Source organism: Numida meleagris, chromosome 5, assembly GCF_002078875.1.
Source record: "Numida meleagris isolate 19003 breed g44 Domestic line chromosome 5, NumMel1.0, whole genome shotgun sequence".
Lineage (NCBI taxonomy): Eukaryota > Metazoa > Chordata > Aves > Galliformes > Numididae > Numida > Numida meleagris.
Window position 1 is genome coordinate 46,982,295 of NC_034413.1, and position 21,863 is coordinate 47,004,157.

The 21,863-nt window shown below is 44.8% G+C and overlaps 1 protein-coding gene and 1 long non-coding RNA gene across 2 annotated transcripts in view; one reads left to right on the top strand and one right to left on the bottom strand.

Moving 5' to 3' along the window:
- Positions 1 to 16,639, bottom strand: part of PARD3B (par-3 family cell polarity regulator beta) — a 374,909-nt gene extending 358,270 nt beyond the window's left edge. The window contains exon 1 of the mRNA XM_021398013.1: positions 16,398 to 16,639. Within this exon, the coding sequence (XP_021253688.1) occupies positions 16,398 to 16,517 (120 nt within the window). The 5' untranslated portion in view covers positions 16,518 to 16,639. The remainder of the gene's footprint in view (positions 1 to 16,397) is intronic.
- Positions 16,476 to 20,824, top strand: LOC110399393. Its single transcript, XR_002439156.1, has 3 exons — positions 16,476 to 16,586; positions 18,395 to 18,493; positions 19,363 to 20,824. It is a non-coding gene; the product is annotated as an uncharacterized LOC110399393 (long non-coding RNA).

Genomic DNA, 21,863 nt, shown 5'->3' on the forward strand with positions numbered 1-21,863 from the left:
CCAGCTAGGTGCTGTTCCCCCACACACCAACCCAGACACCGCAGTGCAGCCCCCTCAGCTCTCTGGGGTCAGGGACTGCCAATGGCAGCAGACACCACAACGCAACACTGGCCACCTGCCCTTCACAACCCAGTTCCACATCAGTATTTCTATAAACTTAACCAGAACTTCATCCCTGAAAGCTAGAAAACAGCTACTAGTGCAGGCAGGGAGAGAGGTTATCTTTATGGGGTTTGATGAAGCAAATAGTAACTACTTGTAGATGCCTCGGTGGAGCAAGTTAGTAGACATCTATGCAGTTACAGACATAATTCCTCTGAGCAGCACAACTACTCACCCAGTCCAAAGAGATTTCAGAGCCAGACCACAGCGTATAGCTCCCCAGAACACAATCCAGATTAATCAATCAAAATGAGGACCTAAGTTCCTTGGTACCAACAAAACCGGACCTTAAGCTTATCTCATTAACCAGCTTTGATCGTGAATGTTCTGCATGCACAGAGACCCTTTCTTCCACAGGAAAGGGCAGTTACTGAATGCACTGCAAGACATTTCTTTTGCAAATGCAGAGTTTTTTCCACATCTCATACCTGCTTTGCACTGCCTTCCAAAACAGCAGTACTAAGTGTATGTATGCTCTACCTAAAACAGGAAGGGGGAAGAAACCAGCTACTAAGAAAGCAGTTGGCTTCAAATCCATAGATCTGCTGTATCTGCTCCTACACACTCTCAATGACACGAATGGGAAGAAATCTTACTACACTGCATATAACCCCTATACAAAAGTTTAATTAAGGTATGCAACAGAAACACCATCTAAATATTTAAAGGAAAAGCACGACTGAGTTACCTGGTATAACACATACCAGCACTTCCTAAATGAATATTAAACAGTTACACTAATGTGCATTTTACCTTAAGGCTGCAAGTCATGTCTATGTTCAACATCAAGCCACTTAAAAGCTGTTCATCATCATTTCCTTTATATGTGGGAGAACACTTTAGGAATTATTATGCAAATATTTACCAAAAGATAATTAAAGCCAGGTCACATGAACGCACACATACGATGTAGGCAGAAGTGACATAAATTTTAAAGTGGGTTTAACGTTCGTGTTGTCACAGAATCCGAACTGAACTGTTGCCAGCTAACACTGTGCCTTCAGTGCTCAAATCTAAAACAAAATCAAGAACTCTTCTATGTGTTTGTTTCAGTCAAGAGTAAACATTCAAGTGAAAGACCAACCGCTCTAAGATACTCCCATTTGTTTTACTATTTAAATACACATATAAAAACACATTTAATATATCCAAAACTTTGGAGGACCATTTTGATCCCTTTCCCCCCACCCATGAATTGAAGTAGGAAAGTGTCAGTCTACTTTTCTGAGAACTAAAGCAACTTACTTCACAAATGTTGCTGCTTATATAGCATATTTCAGTCTTAATGAGCAAGAGAACACTAACACGTTTAAGCACGCTTCTGCTCACCCATCAATAAAAGGACTCCATCTACTTGATCTCACAGTTCATCACTGTTTGGTGCTGTTACTTGTCTTTAGCAGAATACAATCTCTAACCTGAAGTTTTTTAATTTGAATATGAGAAAGATAGGACAAACTGAAAAAAATGCAGAAGCAAGGGAATGCGTCGGTAAGACTCCTCCCACAATTATTTCTCAGACTGGTATTTTAGAAGCACCCCCACATTACTGCTTCTCTAGAGCAATTTGATTCTGGTGAAACACAGCATGAAAAAGGAGGTATAAGAAGTGAAAGTCACATAGAGCTGTTCCACAACCACAGAGATAGAATGAATACCAGGTCAAAGTCTGAAGGCAAACAATGGAGTGCAGCTATGGTGCTTTCTGCCATTTAGACAGTGTTAAAACAGAGATTAAGAACTTGCAATCACAATATACTTTCTCATGAAGGGGGTATTTTCAATTAATGTCAATGAGAGAGCGAACTTTCTAACATTTAATCATTTTATATTGTACATATACTGCCATGTGATCTGTTACCTCCCAACACATAAGTACTCAATGATTTCTGTAACCATGATAGGCTACGTGATGCTGCAGCATCTATAGCCAAGTAACACTAAGAAACCACAACCTGCAAATCATAGCAGGTAGAGCTGACTACAAATGAGATGAGTATGGCCGCAGCCTCAAACTTAGAGCAGCCTGCAGCAGTCGTTTCTTTGCATGCCACAACCACCCCCAACCAAGACTGAAGCGTCCCCTACTCAGAGAGCATTTCAGCCACCTGCCAGCAGCTGGGCCCCCCTCACCACTTAGACCAGACGTGGGGTTTCAGTTCCATGGGATCACGAATACGGAGTTCGCAAAAGCCAACAGCTGATCAGGATGCTAGGGTTTGCATAATACATACTAACTCAGCTGATGGTAAAGTACTCTGCGGTCACAGCAGAGGGGCTTCTCGGGGCCCAAGCTGAACACTGTGATCCCGGCAGCAGCAGAACACACAGACACTTCCACACGCTCATAAAAAAAAGAACAATAATAAAAACATATCAGACCATAACAGGAAGTTATTCCAAGCAAGCAACTGATAGAATACCTCATTTTATGCATTCCCCCCCCCCCATCTACTTGTTCAGATTCATTCACTTAATCTTTCAAGACTAAGTATGTAACCTTTCCTCTTTTTTTTCCCCTCCCCCCCAATCATCAATGGACATGACACTGCTAAAGGGTGGAATCACAAAGTAGAAAACAGTTTTTGGTGGAAAAAAAAAAAAAAGATTTTACCTAAGGTCACTTTAAATACCCAACTTTGAAAGTTTCCATTACTGAAGTTGCTAAAACTGAATGCCAAAATGGAGGCTGTGACCAGACCAGGAAGCGCAAGAACAGATACACACTGCTCACTAAGGCAGACCAAGCCTGATTATTATTTAAAAAATAAATAGGACTACACACTACTATGACTACACGTCAAAATGAAACAGCATGAGACGAGCATGGTCTGATCACCTTTTCTTTCCCTCTCCTTCACCCATATTCTTCAGCATATCACCACAGTTCAAACTTCAGTTTGGATGGACGAAACATATCCCTCTTCTATTCTTTTTCTTCCTCTTGCTTTCTCTGATTCTTTTCCAGGTACAATTAAATTCTTTTTTTATTAAGCAGACAGACAAACACACTTTTATAAAATGTAACAGCCACCGTCTTAAAGCAAGCTTCCAGCTCGGGGAGCCTCTCAAGGTGAGGATGCTTGCTACATGCTATCACATCTCCGTTTTACTTAAAAAAAAAAATCAAATTTTAAATTACAGTCAAATTCTGATTTGGAACCCTTCAAAAATAAGAGCATTCTGGTTTTAAACTAAATCTGAATGAAAACTAATCACTAAGTACGTCCCACTACCTGAACATTACCTGAAGAATGCATATAATACAATGTAAAGACAACGTAACAGGGTTGAGGGATGGCATAACCCACACCTTTCCACTGCACTCCAACATCAAACCTTTATGAAGTGTATTTCAGTGAAGAAGAAGCATGCAAAAAAGGAACAGGCAAAGCTCTTTGGAGATACACATTTAGAGAAAGAGGTCCACACAGACTGCAGCTGTAAGAACTATGACAAAAAAAAAGCCCCAGCTGAAACTGAAACACATGGTATGCCAGGTTTTGAATTATAGATTATCTGTAAGAACGTAAATAAGAAATGCAAACAGATCTTCACTTATAAACTAATGTCCTTTAGCTCAAAGCATTCAATACACAGACAGCAAAACCTCGGAGCTGGCTGTAAATTCACATAGCTCAGTTTGTTGCGAACTCTACACTGAAATATGCCAGATCCTGAACAAAAACTGATGAAGCGCTCAGCAGCTACAAAGAGCAGCCACCACTTCAGTCCTGCGTCTAGATACTATCTGAGATTATTTTATTTACAACTGCTTGGCTTCCCTTTGTTGAAGTGATTAATGCATTTGCAGCTGCCCCAGGACCGCTTATCAGGAGCCCTCAGAGTTCCAAATGTGTGACTGAGTAAGAGCAGACTCCAAACCCCACAGCACAGAATACAAATGCCAGTGAGACAATACAGATCAGGTACGATTACATCTTCTAACACCATATCATATACACTGAGCTTTAGACAAAGCTCAAGTAAGGGAAAAAGCCAGCAGTAAATTACAGAAGTACACCCTTAATTCCACATGGAGAGCCATAACACATTCTTTTTTGAGAGAGAGGATTTTTTTTTTTTCCCCCAACATATGCAAGTATTTCACAGAAAGCAGCAGGGCAGCACAGCGGCCCTATCCCCCGCATGAGGCAGGCACTGGGGAGCGTGGTCTAGGGCCTGACTGACCTTCATGCCCCAAAATACAGCCATTAGGGCTAATTTTAGGTCCCGGTGCTGGAAATGTGCTAAGACACTGAGGGTAGGTTTCAAAAACAAAAGCATTATAAGTATTTGGAGATGCAAGCTGAGTGCCTTTGAGGCAGAAGTTCATCAGCTCACTACCACAGAAAGAAAAAAAGAGAGGGGAATGGGAGTAATAGATGAACTTAGAACAGGTTGTGCTGGGACAGAAATAAAGCATTCTCTGCCACCCAGGTGTTGGAGCAAGGTCTGGACCAGAAGAAGCTGACACATAACAGTTGGTTCTCACATGAAATACTAAATTAACCAGCCTCTACTTCTCAGCAGCAAAAGTGACTGAATTAAGAATGTTCTCAAGGCACAAAGAACCAGCAAGCATTGCCAAATTCCATGAATATTAGTCAGCTGTACTGGTTCCGGCAACTGGATGCAGAAAATACACACTGTGAATAGACCAAATGACCTCGAAGTACATTGGCAGAGGTAAACAATGGAGTCGGGTGAAACCCAAAGATAATCCTCTATTTCTTGAGATCAACTTCCAGCTTCACTTGACCGAAATACAGAACATCCCAGAACAAACACCTCATAAAAACTTTATGCCATAAAAATTAAGTGGATATTGGCTAGATCAAAGAGGAAAAGAAGAGAATGAAGTTATTCATTCTTTCACAGAAACTCAATACCACTGGTATGCAGAAGGGTTTTCCCCTCCCTTAACCGGAAGTGCAAAAAGGTGTCCTTCTTACCTCCCCTCCAAATACTTTCAGCAAAACAGAATCACAAAGGAGTAGGGATGGAAGAGCTTTAGAGATTTACAAGGATAGAGGAGGCCTCTTCTACACTGACGAAAACACTTTTAGCTCAAACATGAAGAACGACATGCATCCCAGTCACTGTCCTGTGGCAGCTTTCTCCAATCTATGAACAGGGCGGCCTTTCCAGACCTGGAAAGAGGGATGTGCACATAGCAACATTCCTTTCACAGTTACAGCCCGATACAACCCTACAAGGAGAAACTTCAAACTACAACAGTCAGTATGAAACTTGACTAAATGCTCTATTTGCATATACATTACAACAGCATAGGGACACCATCGTAGCCTTCTTCTTTTATTTGCAGTTTGACGCCATTCATTGCTCAGATCAGCCCAGCGTACTTTGCCATCAGCTACCTTGCTCATCCTTTCAGTGTATGTGAATACAGTTCAAGAGCCCTAACTCCACATATACCATGCTCACACATCTGCAGAAATAACATTTCCCTGGGAAATTTAACAAAAATCTACATGAAGAGTCAACAGTAAACAGAATATAACGCTAGCATTTTTTTCACAAAAACGCTCAAAGCTGACCAAGTGATATGAATACTTCATCACACAGCACTGTCAGCAGTACTTGCACTGTAACATCACCATCTCATTAACAGGGACTATTAAACCACACCTTCCCAGCTTATGTGCAGGCATTGGTAGAGAGCCTGTGACCGACAGGTTCGGCCACGATGTGCTGTATTCACTGTGAGGCGTGAAGGCTTTACAGCAAAGTAATTGGATGTACTTCTGCTAAGTGGTAGTTTCATTGTAACGCACCAGAGCCTTGAAAAAAGGAACAACACATGTAATGGAGCAGTCAATTCTCTTTTAGAAGAGGCAAACAGGTAAGTAAATAGTCACTGACAGTTAAAGGGAAAAGAAAAATAACTGAAAAACATCAGAATTTGCTGGTATATTGGTCACTTCAGGTTAATGATTTGGCCTTCTACAGAACCCGCAACAGTTCTGCCCACATTATCAGAAGTCTCTCTTACACTATATGTACCTTAACAAAGTTAGGCTCCAAAACATAAAAGCACCACCACCACCAAAGAAACCTGAAAATTCATTCATCTTCAGAAAGATTACAACAGTATTTAACAATTTCATCATCAAATTGTAGTCTGCATCTTTGAATGTTAAATTACACTTGTCTAAAACCATTATGTAAGAAGTGTACTTCACATTCACAGCTTAATAACAAAATCTACTTTTTATTTTCCTTCCCAATTTAAATAAATTCCTTCCCTTGTGCTCATTCTTTCCCCTTACAGGGCACAAGAAGTTTCAGTTCTGAAAAAACACTTAAAAGAATGCCAATAGCATTCAGCCTATTTCAAAATGACCGCACACAACATAGTATGTGAAGCAGAGACCTGCGCTCTCGAGGCAGCTATGAACACTACCATCCTGGATTTTGCTATACCATCAAGTTGGGTTTTATTGCTCTAAAATCCCCACTGATAAGCCAAACAGTTAATCTGTAAGCACACAATGCATGAAAAGGGCTCATTTCAAACCAGAAAAATGGAAGACACTTATAATCACCACAGCATTCACATTTGAATGACAGCTAAACATAAAGACACATCAAGCATTCAGCCATCTGGAAAGAAGCTGGGATTTTTTCATATTGTCTATTCTCAAACCTTTAAGACAAGAGTCAGAGGTTGACCGAGACTTCCATTTAGCGAGATGCTCTTTTCATATCTATAGCCATTAATAAACTGCAATATGAACAATAAGCCAGACTTCTCCACTTCCTCTGAATTCAAAAGATGGTTCTGTCATCTCATGATAAACAATGTGTGTACCACCAGATGTATGTTACATTTGAAACATCTGAAGTTACCAAAACAGACCTACCTAGTGTTGTTCTCATCTCTTTAAATATCACGTATTTAATAAAACTATGAGAACGTGAAAATATGTTGTTCTTCCAGACAAGAAAGAATACATTGGCAACATGCATAACTGCAAAATTCATGCTGTATTAAAAACTGTATAACCAAAGTGAGTATTCAGTCTATACTCAGAGTTAAACAGCAGAGTTAAAAGTTGCTGGAGGAAAACAACAAAAAGCACCTTGCAAGATAGCACAGTCCCAGACAACGAGAAGGAAGACATAGTCCAATTCCAGTGCTACATTTTTCAATGCTCCATGAAGGGTGTAATTAATAAGAAAAAAAATGTACACCATACATACAAAAGCAAATTACCTACACCTTTCAGTTTCTGCCTTGTTGCAACTACTCCCCCAAAACAGTACATCCTATTTAGATGAAGATGGTCCAAACCACCATTTTTCCAGACTCATGGATACTGGCATAGTCCCATCTGACCCACCTTACTTCAAGTGCAAGTATATGAAAAGGGTAACAGCTCTTACTTATTTTGTTCTTTTGGCAGGTTCAGAAATAGGAAAAAAAAAAATAAAAGGACCAAATGCAATAGTAATTGGACTGGAAAAAAAGACTCAGAAGCAATGTACTTAAAATGCACATGCCATGAGTGTTCTTTCAAGCACTTCTGAGCTATGCTGGGTATTTTGAGCAAAAATTAATTCTTACTTTTGCTATTTGGAAAGCTAGCAGAGCAGTTCCTATTGGAGTCTTTCAGGTCAAGCTACAATCTTCCATTAGTCAGCAGGTGAATGAGAGCCACCCAAAAAATTGTTCCTGAAAACATTAATACAGAATACTTCATTGGGTTTTCAAGTGCTAACCTTCCTGCCCAACACACAGAAGAGTTGTTATTGATCATCAAAAGAACAGACATAACGCTAGAGTTTTTCCACTCCCGCAACTACCTTTCCCCCTACCTTTTCCACAGACATGTAAGCAAACCCTGCCTCACAACTGTACTGCACCTGCGCTGGTCTTCCTCCATGCACAATGTCAAGATGTCAATGAACATTCCTCCTTTTCTTGTCCAATGTAATCATTTCAGTTTTCCAACTCTTTAGGGAGTTTTCTTTTTGCATGTTATAATGCCAAAAACTCCTCAAACAGTTGTTCAGAACACATTCATTACAAGCAGCAGAGGAAAATTAATTGTGAACTGGCAGCAGCTATCTTTTTTGTATGAGCATCATTCTGGGGGAGCTGAGGACATTAACTCCCTTTAGACCCTAAAAAAAACTCAGCAAGCCTTTCCCATGCAAACCCAGGTAGATTCAATTCTTTCCTAATCTTCCATTCTTTGGACAAAGATCAGGTTGAGGTACCAGAAGCAAACGAAGACAGCCAAGTTGCCAATGTCAGCTAAAAAACACTGCCATATTTCTTTAATAAGGGAACCACTAGAAACGGTCTGACTGAATGAATGTAGTACCCAACTTCTGGGAAACATGCTGATAAAGTAATCTGGTATCAGTATACTGCTGGAACCCTCCCTACAAAACTGAAAGCTGAGGGGTTGGATCTAGAGGAGGATACAAAGACAACTTCTGCAAAGAAATCTCAGCAGAGTGAGTATCCCAAAGAAAATACAACTCAATTTAATCAGTCAAAGCAAAGTAAGTCATACTTTTGGCAGACTAGGATAGACCAAATATTTTGTAAAGTCAGATAAATAAAAAAAAGCTTTTAAAATGATCCAATAGATTGTCGACAACCAATTGACATTTATTTTATTAGAAAAAAATATATATATATGTTAGCAAAAAATCATTATTAGAGTTAACAACTTCTTAGCTCAAGATGAGTGGTATGGACTTAAACTGCATTTTCAAAAAGACTTCACATCTGACTGATGGAATAATGCATTTGTCTGCCTTCCCTGTGGGCTTACACAATCAGTGATTTTTCTTTTTTCCAGTGCATGCCCTTTGGACACGTCAGGGAGACAAAAAAAAAAAAAAAAAACACACTGCTGTATCACTTTGGTTTCCATACAGGCTTTCACCTGGACTAATTCACAGTTCAAGACAAAGGAAAATAATTGGTAAGTAATAACTTCTTCAAAGAATTAAAGCACTGAACGCAAGACACAAAGATTAAATTAAAACCAGAAGCTTAAAGAAACGTACAGGTGAGATTCAGCACAATCACCCATGCTGTATTGCAAAACCATTTGGCTCCACAGAACTCCATCTTTAATGGAGAGTCCTAAGCCAGGAAAATGAAGTCTAGCCATCCAGCTGCTCACCCCCACTCATCACACGAACCCTGCAAAACCAAGTACCAGCCTCTGCTAGACGACAGTCATTCATCTTCCTGCTTATCTGCCATTCATATCAAAAGGATCTTTATTACAGCCTGGAAGAAGGGGCTTCATTCAAGAACTCTGTGGTGTTCTTTCTCATAGCAGAATAATCAGTGAAGAAGAGCACTGAAGAGGCCTTGCTGTGGCAGTAGCTGCTGCCAGTGCACAGCCACAAACCCAGAGGTCAGTGTGCCTGAACCTCCCAGTGCAGGAGCATCCCCAGGAGCAAACCTGAGCACTGGAGCAGGGCTGTGGCATCTGCCACAACAAAGCAAAGATGTGAGCTCTGAGCAGAGATACCAGTGGCACAGAAATTACACGTTTGCACTAGATAGTAAGGCAAATTTTGATGACAGATTGAAATATTGCAATGGTTCACTTAATGGAGGTATCTACAGCACAATCACTACACGTAAGAAATAGCCACTTACAGAAACAAGTCTTAAATATTTCTTCTTTAAAGTAAGGATAATGATCCAAAGAAGTCTGATCCAGTGCATTGAGTAATTTTGTATAAAAGAAAGTTTGCTGTGTGTTTAAGATTTTAAAGTAAAACTATACAAGGAATAGATTACTCATAAGTATTAGAGAATTACCACAACAACATATGAGGAGAACAAACACTTTCATTAAGGGAGGTACTACATATCATACTGCACAGCCCTTCCCAAAAGGTCTCACAACGCACCAGTTCACCAAGATTTGCATGTGAAGCAGCGTCTTCAGTTTAACGGTGTATTTAGGACACTGCCTGGTCAGTGGTACTTGAAGCTTGTTTCTGTCAACAAATGATTCCCAGGAGCCTGTCTCATCCGGTTGGCCGGTGCCCAACATGAAGTAGGTATATTTTTATGTGTAGGCAAAACTCAAGGGTGAAATACAAAAACAGCAGAATCTGTTCTCAACAATACAAACTGCTCAAGCCCTTTAGCACTGGCACAGCCATGAAGGATGGAATACAGCATCTTAATAGGGAGCTGGAGGGAGTTTTCAATAATGAAGCAATAGGTCTTCGTGCCTAGGAATGCTGCAGTTATTACATTAGCGTCATTAGGAAAGCCTAAAAAATGTCATGCTCACTGGGGGAGGAAATCTGCTGCTTCAGTAGCAGGATGTAAGATGGCATGATATGGCACAATCCAACCGACTTACCATAAGGAGCAGCTAAGGAGGAATGCAGTCACATCGCATTAACTCAAAGATAATAACTTCATCCATTAAAAAATAAAAACTTCAGGTTTTTAAGAAAATACCAATAGAATGCAATCCTCCACTTCCAAATACTTAGCAAGACACTAAAGTGGGATTTTATGCAGCAAGCAAAAGCATTTCTCAGTTCCATGCCAGAAGGGATTTTTTTCTAACATCAAAACTGTCACAGTGCATGGTACTTCCCCAGCTGGAAATAAAGATATGAAAAACACTGTTTGGGGGTTGAATTTCTTCTTCACTTCCCCACAAGACTACTCAGAGCTTAAGCACATATGGGCAAGGAGCATGAGGAATCAGCCACCACTGAGGACTTCAATGGCATCCATCCACCACTGTTTTAACTCCCACTTACTACAAATCTTTGCTGTCTCACAAGTGATAACAACTGATAGTACTCAGAACTTGATAAATCCCATCTGGGAGACAAAAATGAAAGCCCTGTGTTATCACACAGACTGATGCCTGACCTGCATTATTTCCAGGAGGAGTTACTCTCATTTTGCCTGCTGAATTTCCACTAGTTCTACCCAGCTCTATCCTTTAGCAGAGCTTCTGCCCTCAAACAAATTAACATCAGCCAACTTCATGCTCAGCCAAAAGCACAAGTAACTGGCAGTAGTCTTCATACTTCATGTAAAAAAAGAGAAAGAAAGAAAAGAAGGCAGCCAACCATTTATTTTTCAAGTTACATAAGTACACAAAGTCTTATAAGACATTTTGTATGACAAGTCTGACTTCCAGTCCAACAGCAGTTTTTGTTTGGATTATAAACACCTGTTCAAAAGAGAAAAGGAGACTGGAAATCTACCAAAACCTCATTACATCAACACTAGTAGCTATGAAGCAGCACAGAAGCAGACTTCAACATTTTATGCAGAATTAATGAAAAAAAAAAAAAGCCACTTTTAACTCTCAATGGTTCAGAAGCACCTTATAAATTTAATTAACTATGGGACAAACAGAAAGCCACCATCAGCAACTCCTGCACAGCTCCCCCTCCCAGCATGTATGTAACGCTCACAAAAGGAGGAACACGATCAATGTGTTCAGAGGTATTCAGCAGTAAGCCCACAGCACACCGCTCAGAGCATTAAGTAGTTATACAGCTCAAAGGACAGAGCTTCTACACCTTTGCCAACTGATCACAGCTACTGTAATCCAATTCGTCCATGCTTAAACTCATGATTTCTTAACTTATAAATCTGGAAGACAAAGTGAAATTAGCAGTCTAGGACAAACAACTTATAAAGCAAGTTTGAGGTCAAGAGCATCTTTGTTCCTGTGAAGTTCTTGCTTAAGAAATGCTCATAAAAACATCCACTGTGAAATTTCTTTAAACTACAGGAAGGGGGTTTTTTGTTTGGTTCGTTGGTTTTTGTTTTTTTTTTCTTTTACTTCAACTAGGAAAAGAGCCCACCTTAATCAGAAGGCTTTGTAAAACTGCCATTTTGACTGCCGAGGCCACAAACAAAAACACATGGCTATTCAGAGAAACTCATACCCTTGCTTTCATCTGGTCCCCTTGAAAGACTTCAGCAACTCCACCTAACCCGAGTGCCAAACCAGCCAACAGAAACACACCACACAATCACACTGCAACAATGAATCCAGGAAAAGCTAAGAAAAAAATATATGTCAAAAGTAGCTCCAGCACAATCAGTGACAGTTACAAGTTAAGGATACAATTCATACAACAACAACAACAAAACCTCCTTAAACTCATCCTTCTGCCGCCGGAAAGTTATTTCCAGTATATATGAAGTATCACAAGTATGGTTAAGTCAATAACTGTGTTATATATTAAAAAAAAAAATGAAATAATTGCCTCCTTCCTTTTTCTTTACTCTGCCTGTTCACGTGGTCTCCTTTCCTGCATATGAGTCAGTTGCCATGAACTCACACAACTGTAATGGAAAAGCAGTGTGTCAAGTGCTATTCTTTTTTAGCCTGCTATCATAGGGGACAAACCCGAAGGTTCCCACATAAGCCTGATATCTTCTGAAGAAATACATTATGTTTCTGCAAACATTTTTGTAAGCATAGAATCCTGAGTAAAAACAAATTGCCATTTCCCTCTCCCCCCACCCAGTGTTTTTGGAGAAGCTGCAGGAAGAGCACTACAGCTCTGTCTGCCTGCTGGCTGATTTACAACTGCAGTACATCATTCCAGAAAGCCATCACGTTGTGGGGCAGACAAGGACAGGGAAAAAGGGAAAGATCTACTTTTTTTTTAAGTAAGAATTAAAATGTGATCTAGACAGTCAACTTGCAGCTCTTCCAATGCATCTAGCTTGGGAAGACGGCCAGTACCATCTAAACAACTCACCATTTTTTCCTCCACTCACAAACACATCATTCTCAAATCAACTCGGCCACTGTTATTACTGCTTCCCATTTGGTCTGACTGCTAATTGAAGTTACCATCACCACTGCAGAATCAACTGCTGGCTTTTGCACAGCCTCTTCGGTGGAAACACTCCAATGCCCATCACAACTGTTTATCAAGACCATGCAAGACAGTCCAACTAATATTTCATGACACCAGAACTCCCAACAGGAGGCCCACAGACACGGACACTCACTTGAGCAAAGAGCCCTAAATACAGGCAACCAGCAAGTGCTCCCCAAGGCACCATAGAATACTGAGCTACAAGAAATAGCAGAGGACTGAGCTGACAAGGGATCGCTAGTCCTGCTGGATCCACCTAACAGCAGGAAGCCTAAGCGCACACATTTCCCAACAGCAAAAGTAGATCCCAACTTGCAGATTCCCTCAAATGTCACTGCACTGAAACACAAGTTACCTCCTGAGATGAGTCACTTCTCTGAAAACTTATCTACAAGCAGATGATTAACAAAACATTTTCTTAAATCCAAGCCAATTCACATCATGCAGTCCCAGAGCAAACATTCTCTTAGCTGATGCTGTCCCAACAGAGTTATATTCTCCAGAATCAGAGATTTGCATATTCAGAATGACAACAGTACTCTAAACTTCACTGCTAAGATCCATAACAGCAAAAAAACCAAAATAATCAGTTAGGTTTTTCAGCTGTAACAAAGGCCCTCAATTTTGTTTCTGTTAGTGGCAGCAATTGAGCTTTCACAACAAAATTTCACCACAAAATCAAACCAAATTTGCTGAGAAAACGCAGCAAGCTGCAGCAAGCCATCACTTGCTGAGTTCTCAGCTATTTACCAGAAGTCTCATGGAAATGCAAGACTTGGCCATTTGTTGTCTCAACAATGTAAGTGTAAAGAGGTGCCGAGTACTGTAAGTCTATCACAAACAGAAATGCAAATATCTTACAATATAAGTGAATTAATATTCTAATCTCACATCTTCCCCTTTACCAGACATGAGAAATCCATTGCATGACTGCAGTGTAATAGCAAAATTCTGCTTCCAGAAGAACCCTTGAAACACAAAGCCTCTCACACACATTTCTGGGGCATTTGACAGTACCAAAACAAAGACAAAATTCCCGACGCTTGTATCCTAGCTACCTTCTTCATTTTCCATTCTGCAGCTATGAGGGATGTTCCTTGCACCCATTTTTCTGCCTTCCCCAAATAGTTCAGGCACTGTAACAATAACATTTTCCACTTTGTTTTTTAAAAGTCGTTAACACTCAAAAACTCACATAAAGCACACCAAGTGCCAACAGCAACAGCAGTATTCTGCCACAGGAAGCATTCCAAACATTCTAAACATTTTGAAAAGGAAAACAAATCTTCAGTTATCTTTCACACAAACCTGTTTACGCACCCACACCACTGAACAGATCTCAGCTGCTGATTATCCTGAAATAAGCCTATTCTCTGGGTCTCCCACTCTTTGAGAGTCCATGTTTTAGTAACAAAAAAATTTAAAGTTTTAAAAAGTGAATTGTAGAACGAGCTGGGAAAAAAAAAAAGAAAATGGCAGAACTCTCCATCCCTCCTTGTCACACTGGTTGGAAACACTGCAGAAGGCAATGCAATGAACTGTTTGTGGAGTGCATATGAACTGTTTAACCAACCTCAAATTTTCCCTCTGCAAAGAGCACTAACTCTAAATAATATTTGATGAGATAAGACAAAAATCGATCTCCTTATCTTTCTGGCTAGTTCCACTGCAAAACGTGTAGACTACAGAGCAATTAATCAAAGCACTGCCAAAAAAAAAAACCTGCTTAAACTTCCAGTGAAGAAGGGGGAGAGAGGGCACATAAGTCACTCAACTTTCAGTGACTTGAACTACAACCTGTTCTGTATTGTTCAGGTCCTTAGCCTGCTTCTCTCATCCCTGCCTCTCTGCAAGTCCTCCTGCAAGTTCTGGACCACCACTGCCCAATGCAGTGATTTCTGACCACACGGGCCTGTACCTACTGTGCCCACCCTTGACACAGGACAGGGAACTGATGACTTCTACAAGGAAACAGCGTGATAGTTTAAATTGGAGAGGCAAGAAATGTAAGGTCTGAAGCATGAACTGCAGACTCCGGCTGTCCTACAGAGGAGACAGGATGCTTCAGACCTCACATTCCCTGAATGCAGCACAACAGATGACTGCTGAGCATAAAAATCATCATCTACATCTACCGCCTGAATAACAAACTGGATACAAAACCTTCAGTGTGTTACATTGCATATCTCTTGAGATGCTGAGATTTTTCCCCTATACGCTGATTGTTGAGTCGTCTGGAACAGGCAGGGCTTTGCCTAGAAATGCAGAGATCCCGCTGTTCCTTCCTTAAAATAAAAATAAAATTAAAAAACACCAAGAAAAAGAAAAGGTTGTGGGGGTGGAGGAATAGGAGAGGTGATGAATTTACACAGAAGCTTTTTAGGCCACCTTTCAGTTGTCATCATGACGCTAACTCTAGGCCCATCACAAACACGGGCTGAAATCAAACTTTAAATTTCTACGTTCACCTCGACCACAGCAATGGTTTCTGATAACCTCCATTCCTGAGCGGTGGTGAGATGCCCGTCCCAGCGAAATGAGGCACACTTCAGTGCACAACATCGCACTGACTGTTGGCCGTAGCGGCACGAGGACGCAACCTACACTTTGCAGGTATCGCACACACACAATATTCACTGGAAGATTTTTATACAAAACGTGTCAGGCTGCAAGCATTAAAGCCGCTGAAAACACTGCGGACAGTGACCGCTCTCAGTTGTACTCAGCTGCTCGTGATGGCTCTAACGCATCAGTAGAAGTTTCCCTCAGAATAAACCTGCTAAGCAGAACCAGACCGTTATTCTCCGTTCCGCAGAAGGGCCACCACACAGCGGTCAGGCAGAGGAGAAAGCAGCCCGGGGAGCCCAGCAGCGGCCCCGCAGCGCTCGGCGCGGGGTGCAGCCCTGCCAGGCCTCACGAGGGCCCGCAGCACGCAGAACCGTCGCGGTGCCAGGCCTCCCACCAGCGCCGCGCGGAACCTCCGCACCTGCCTCTACCCGGCGGGGGCAACGGGAGGGTATTTTTCTCCTCTTAGGCACAACCTGAGAACTCCTCGCAGACGCCGGCGGTCGCCTCCCGACGCAGGCGGCACGCGCGGAGCAGCCGGTTCGGGACCACACGGGTTCAATGGAAGCAGCGCGAGTTCTACTCGCGTCCGAACCAAGTTTGTTTGTCAACACGCAGGGCGGAAACGCCACGAGCCATCGGGCGCTCACGCACACAGCCGCAGCGGCCCGCCGCCCGCACGCCCCCGGCCGCACCCCGCGGGGCCGGGCCTCCCGTGCGGGCAGCCCGCCGGTCCCCGGCCCCGGCCCCCGCCGCCGGCGCGGCTCGCTCCCCGCGCTCACCTTCTCCTGGGCCTTGCGGTAGCGCTGCAGGGCCTGCTGGGTCAGGTCCCGCACGCGGAGCTGCCCGTCCTTGCAGGGCACCACGATCCCGGTCCTCCCGAAGCACACGGTCACTTTCATCTCAGCGCCGCGCCATGCCCCGCCGGCCCCGCCAGAAACGCGGCCCGGCCCGGCCCGGGGGCGGCGCAGGTGCGGTCCGGGAGCGCCGGCAGGTGCCTGGCTCCGTCCCCGCGGCGGGGGCGGGCCGGCAGGTGCGCGCGGTGCCCCGGGGCCGCGCGCGGGCAGCGCCGGGAGCGAGGCCGCGGCCGGCGGCCTCCTTCCGCCGCGGCGGGCCGCTGTGCCCGCCCCTCCCCTCCCGGCTCCTCTCCGGGGAGGCGCGGGCCGAGCCGGGCCGGGCGGGGCTGCCCCTCGCGGCGGAGGCGCGGCGGGGTGGCGGCGCTCGGCGCGGGCCGGGGAGACGCGGGGCGGCGACGGGTCGGGGGGTAGGGAGCCGCGGCGGGGTGGCGGCGCTCCGCAGCCGGGCGCCCCGCGGGATGCAGCTGCGAGCGCCGCGCGGGCCCGGGCACGCGCACGGGGTCACGGCACGCGGCCGGGGCGGCGCGGGGCTGCGGCACGCGGCGCGGTGCGCGGCCCGATCCGAGGGAACGGCGTGCAGCTGTGTCGTGGGGTCAGAGCTGGGGCTTAGATTTTGCACCGGAGGGCAGTGGGCGTGGAACAGGCTGCCCGGCGCGGTGGGCACGGCCCCGAGCTGCCCGGGTGCAAGCAACGTTTGAACGATGCTCTCAGACATAGGGTTTGGGGTGCAGAGCTGGGAGTTGGACTCAGTGGTCTGTGTGACCCAGAGTGGGATCTGCTGTGATCCCGTGGCCCTATGGCCCTCACCGGGTGAAGCAGCGAAACAAGCCACGTGCAGGCACGTGCTGCCCAGCCCTCACCCACCACGATCCATCCCAGGCGCTGTGCTGCAGCACACGATGCGATATCCACTCTGCCCCATGCAGCAGCACACAGACAAGCAGCCCATTGCAGCCACAGCTCAGCACCTTGCATACAGCAAAGCAACACCACGGGTGCCAGGCCCTGCAGCTCTCCCCACACCCTGCCTTCCCTGTGCCATGTGGTGCTGGGCAGGGCCCCACACCGTGTGTGTCACTGAGTCTGTGTGCCCTCAACCTGACTTGGGGCAGCCCAGCACCGCTGCGGTCATGGCAGATCAATCTGCCCACGGAGCTCTGTACAACTGAAAGTCACCGCAAACCAACAAGAAAGCAGTGCAAAAATACCTCAAAACCACAGTGTGACATCACACAGAACATGTGGACTGCTGGTGCAGTGTGAATGAATGCCCCACCAGCTCGGATGTGTGCTCAGAAAGGCAGCCCATGTTCTGCGCTGAGTAACAACCACACACCAGTGCTAGAGCCATAGAATCATTTGAGTTGGAAGGAACCCTTAAAGACCATCTAGTCTAACCCTGTGCAATGAATAGAGACACCTACAGAGACACCTACAGCTCCATCAGGTGCTCAGAACCCTGTCCAGCCTCACCTTGAGTGTCTCTGGGGACAGGGCATCCACTCTGCAACCTCTGCCCTTATTGTGAAAAACTTTTTCCTTATAACCAATAATATCCAGGGGGAAGCTGTGGAGCAGGCAGGCTGGGCTGGCCACACTGCGGGCTGAAGTGGGACGTGGTTGGACAGAGCCACATAAACCCCAGCAAGCAGATGGTTTGTGCTGGTCCTGCAGGAGCTGGAGGGTTGAGTCTGGGGCTGCTGCAGTGGCCCCAGGAACAGTTCTTACTCTGCTTATCAAATCCTGGCATGCCTCTGTCAGCCTGTGGGATTTCTGGGAAAGTCACAGGGAAACAATCTATGAGACCATACAGAGAGCTGCTTTCCTAGAGTATGGATGTGGGCTTGTGTGTGCAAGTGCACAAATGTGCATCTGATATGCTCTGAACCAGAAAAAAAAAAAAAAAACCTTTTTTTCTCCAGAGCAAAGAAGCTCAGAGGAAGAAGAGCACTGCTTCTTCAGCAGTGCCCCCACCACTGCTCCTCCCAGCTGCTGCAGGCTGACGTGTGGTCCCAGCACAGGTACGGCCTTGGCTGCAGAGCACTTATTTTGGGTTAATGATTGACAGTGAGAATAAGGCTGTTCTCCCTCTGCCCCTCCCTGTTTATGAGCAAGGTGTGATACATGGAGGCCTTCTCTAAATGTGCACATCAACCTTACAGAAACTGAGACTGTATTTAATTATCACACATCAGCAAGGGGATGGAAAGCTGCAGCAGAGCCCCCACTGCATTCGCTGTCTGACAGCGCTTGTCTGGGCTGCTCATGGTATCACAGATCAGACACTGCGTGCTGTGGGTGCAGCACATTTTTGTTTACTCTGAAACAGCCCCAAAGTCTTTGAAGTCAGTGGGTAACAATTAACACCTACATGGTGAGGGTTTGCCTGCAACATCTCTGGGCATTACATCTGCACAATGGCCTGAAAACAAGCCCTGGCTGATCAGAGAGCTGTTGGGAGGCTTTCTTCTGGGGGTGGGTGAGGAGGGTGCTGCACTTTCTCCACTGGTGAGCCCCCCTGCAGCTAACAGCGCAGCGCAGAAAGCCGGCACATACATCTAAGAAATGAGTCATCACTGTCCTCCTTTTTTTAAGGAAAATGCACCAACTTTTAAAACTGATTAATAATGGGCTCTTGTTCTCACTATGCTGTTGAGGAGGAGCTGCCTGCTCAGCTCTCTGGCTGACACCCAGGCCATGGTCTGCACTGAGACCATCACCCTGCACACGCCACACTCTGGCGCTGCCCCAGAAGGACTCCTGCTCCCTGCTGCCCCAGCTGCTCCTTCCCATCCATTCTCTTTCAAGTGCCAGCATGCACAGTTGCAGCTCTGTGCAATGAGATGCTGTGGAAAACCAATTCCTGTGATTTTTTTTTTTTTTTTGCCAGATTAGTTTTCAGCCAAATTGGTTCTGCAGAAAACCAGAAAACCAGCAGCAACTGGAACCTCGTGCCATGGCAGGATGTACTGCGTGTGCCGGCCTGGGGGCACAGCGCATCAGGACAACGATGTCTCCCCAGGGCTCATGCTGGATGACAGTGCTTGGCAGGCAGCCTGGCTGCAAGGGCTTCATGCATAAATACATATACATGGCCATGAGATACGCTTCTGACATTCACGTATCAGTTTCGCAAGAGGAGATGATCAGATTTAACAGCTCGCTGTCACTGCTGTTGTTCTTCCTCCACTTTCATTGCCCTTTCCCACCCACTGCTCCTTGGATATCTCCATGAGCCTCTTTGACACACTGTGCTGTGCCAGCGCCATGGCTGGTGCAACCAACCCCATGCACAAGCATAATGCTCCCCCACCACGCTGCCTGGTGCTGGGGCAATGCAATCACCCTCTGGGAATCCCAGCCCAGCTGCTGCAGCTGCCATGTTAGCATGGGGCCGGCTGGCACACTGCGTGTAAGGCTTCCCAATTCATAGTCATCTAAGCTGAATGGCTCTTGCAGTTTCTCTGTTACTACTGGAAATAGCAATAGGGATAATTGGTACTTTGTTTTTGTATCTTTGAGACCTTATCTGAAGATCCCCAAACAGTCTGCCAGTGCCAGTAAAGATTCTCAAGCATTGTGCCAGCAGACATGGGCTAGTTGAGCAACTTGCCTAAGAGCACAGAGGAGATGTTCCTGGTTTTGCTGCTAACATGACAACACAAGCTCTGACCTTTAATTTCTGGCTCTCAGCAGCACCTCTCTCGCATGCTGTCACCAACAGGTGTGTTGCTGATTGACGTCAGTGGCCACGGCTCCCAGAGGAGATGCACCCGCAGCGCTCCTGATTGGTCTCTTTTTCACCATTAATAAGCCACGGAAGATGGACGGAGTGACCCCGAGTTCCATTATGCTCCAAACATGCCAAAAAGGTGTTACTGCAGGCACCGCCTTTTGTTCCTGGCTCCCAGCTGATTTGGACTTGAGGATAAAGTTGAACCAGATGAAAAGATAAAACATTGGCACTGAAATCCGTCTCATAACCTCTGGAGATCTGATTTGTGATTCTTCAAACTTTTTTTCTGTTAACACAGTTGAATACATTTGTTTGCTCCTTCCTGCATGTTGTTACCAGCAAAACCTCCAATTACTAAAGGCAAAAAAGGTCATAATTCCTGCTGTTTGTATTTTGCATTTCTCCTAGGCTGGATAATGAAAATCAATAAAACCACTTTCCCTGCCAAGTCTCAGTGGTACGATGTTGGTGAATAAAGGGAGAGCAAACCAACAGTGTTCTTGGGAACTGCGGTAGAATTTTAAAAAATACAATTTAAAAAAATCTATTTGCAAGCTACATAAAATCACATTCTTCCCAAGTTTAATCTGAACCCCATTTAAAGTTGAAATAATAAATAAAGGAATTGTGATACAGACTTGCAAAGCAAGATGATTCTCAGTTTCCATCTGTGAAGCCACCCTCAGTTTACCCTGAATTTTCTTTCTGCTCCTGTAACGATATTGACTGAGCTCGACAAAAAACTTTTTTAATACCTGTGTTCTGCAAGGGCTGTACAGCCAGCCCTACATCTCCTGAGATACCAAAATAACAGTGTGGAGTATGGTGTCAGTTCATCGAGGTGGGATTGCATCTCCCACTCTGGCTGCGGTAGGGCCTGTCCCGCTGCCACGCTGGGAGAGCATCCTGCCGGGCCACACCAGCACCCTGCTACCTGTCAGCGTGTGTGTGCCACCATAAGAAACAGCTGAGTGCAGAGCTGAGCACTGGGGGCCGATCCCACTCCGCAGTATGGAATGTTTTGCTCACAGTCGGATAAAGAATTGTGTACACTTAATTAAGTGTAAGAGCTGTTGATAACAAGCTCTGTTTATAGTGTGGGCAGGAGATGGCTCCATCTAAACAGGTCTAAACATACATAAAAGTTTGGCAGATACAGAAATTAGTCCCTCAAAAAACACCAAGGGTATGTTCAGAGAAATCCTAAGGGGACGGAATGTTTGAATAGAGCCCCAGGGGAGGCTTAGGTGCATAAGTCATACGTTTGCAGAGTTCTCTGAAATGGTCCTCATCCACAAAGTGTGGTAAGGACCTCAATGATATGATCTCTGTGACTTACAGAGAGAAAGAGAAGCTTTCTGAAGCTGGCTTTCAAGCATAGTTTGATACAATCCCAGATTTATTACTTTTTTTTCTGTCCACGTATCTCAAAAATCTTCCACGTGGTGTAATTTTGTCTTTGGCTGCTGATATCATTCTCGCTCTGATCTCATCCTCGCTCTGGGAGAAGGGCAGTTCTGAGGTCCCTGCCCAGCACTAAGGCCATGCACATCACTCCCTCGGGGCCTCACCCGTGTTCCATCCACATGCAACTGTTGTCCAGGGCAGCCTCCATGCCAGAACATCTGGAGGGAGCAGGGTGCCCTTCTGCTCCA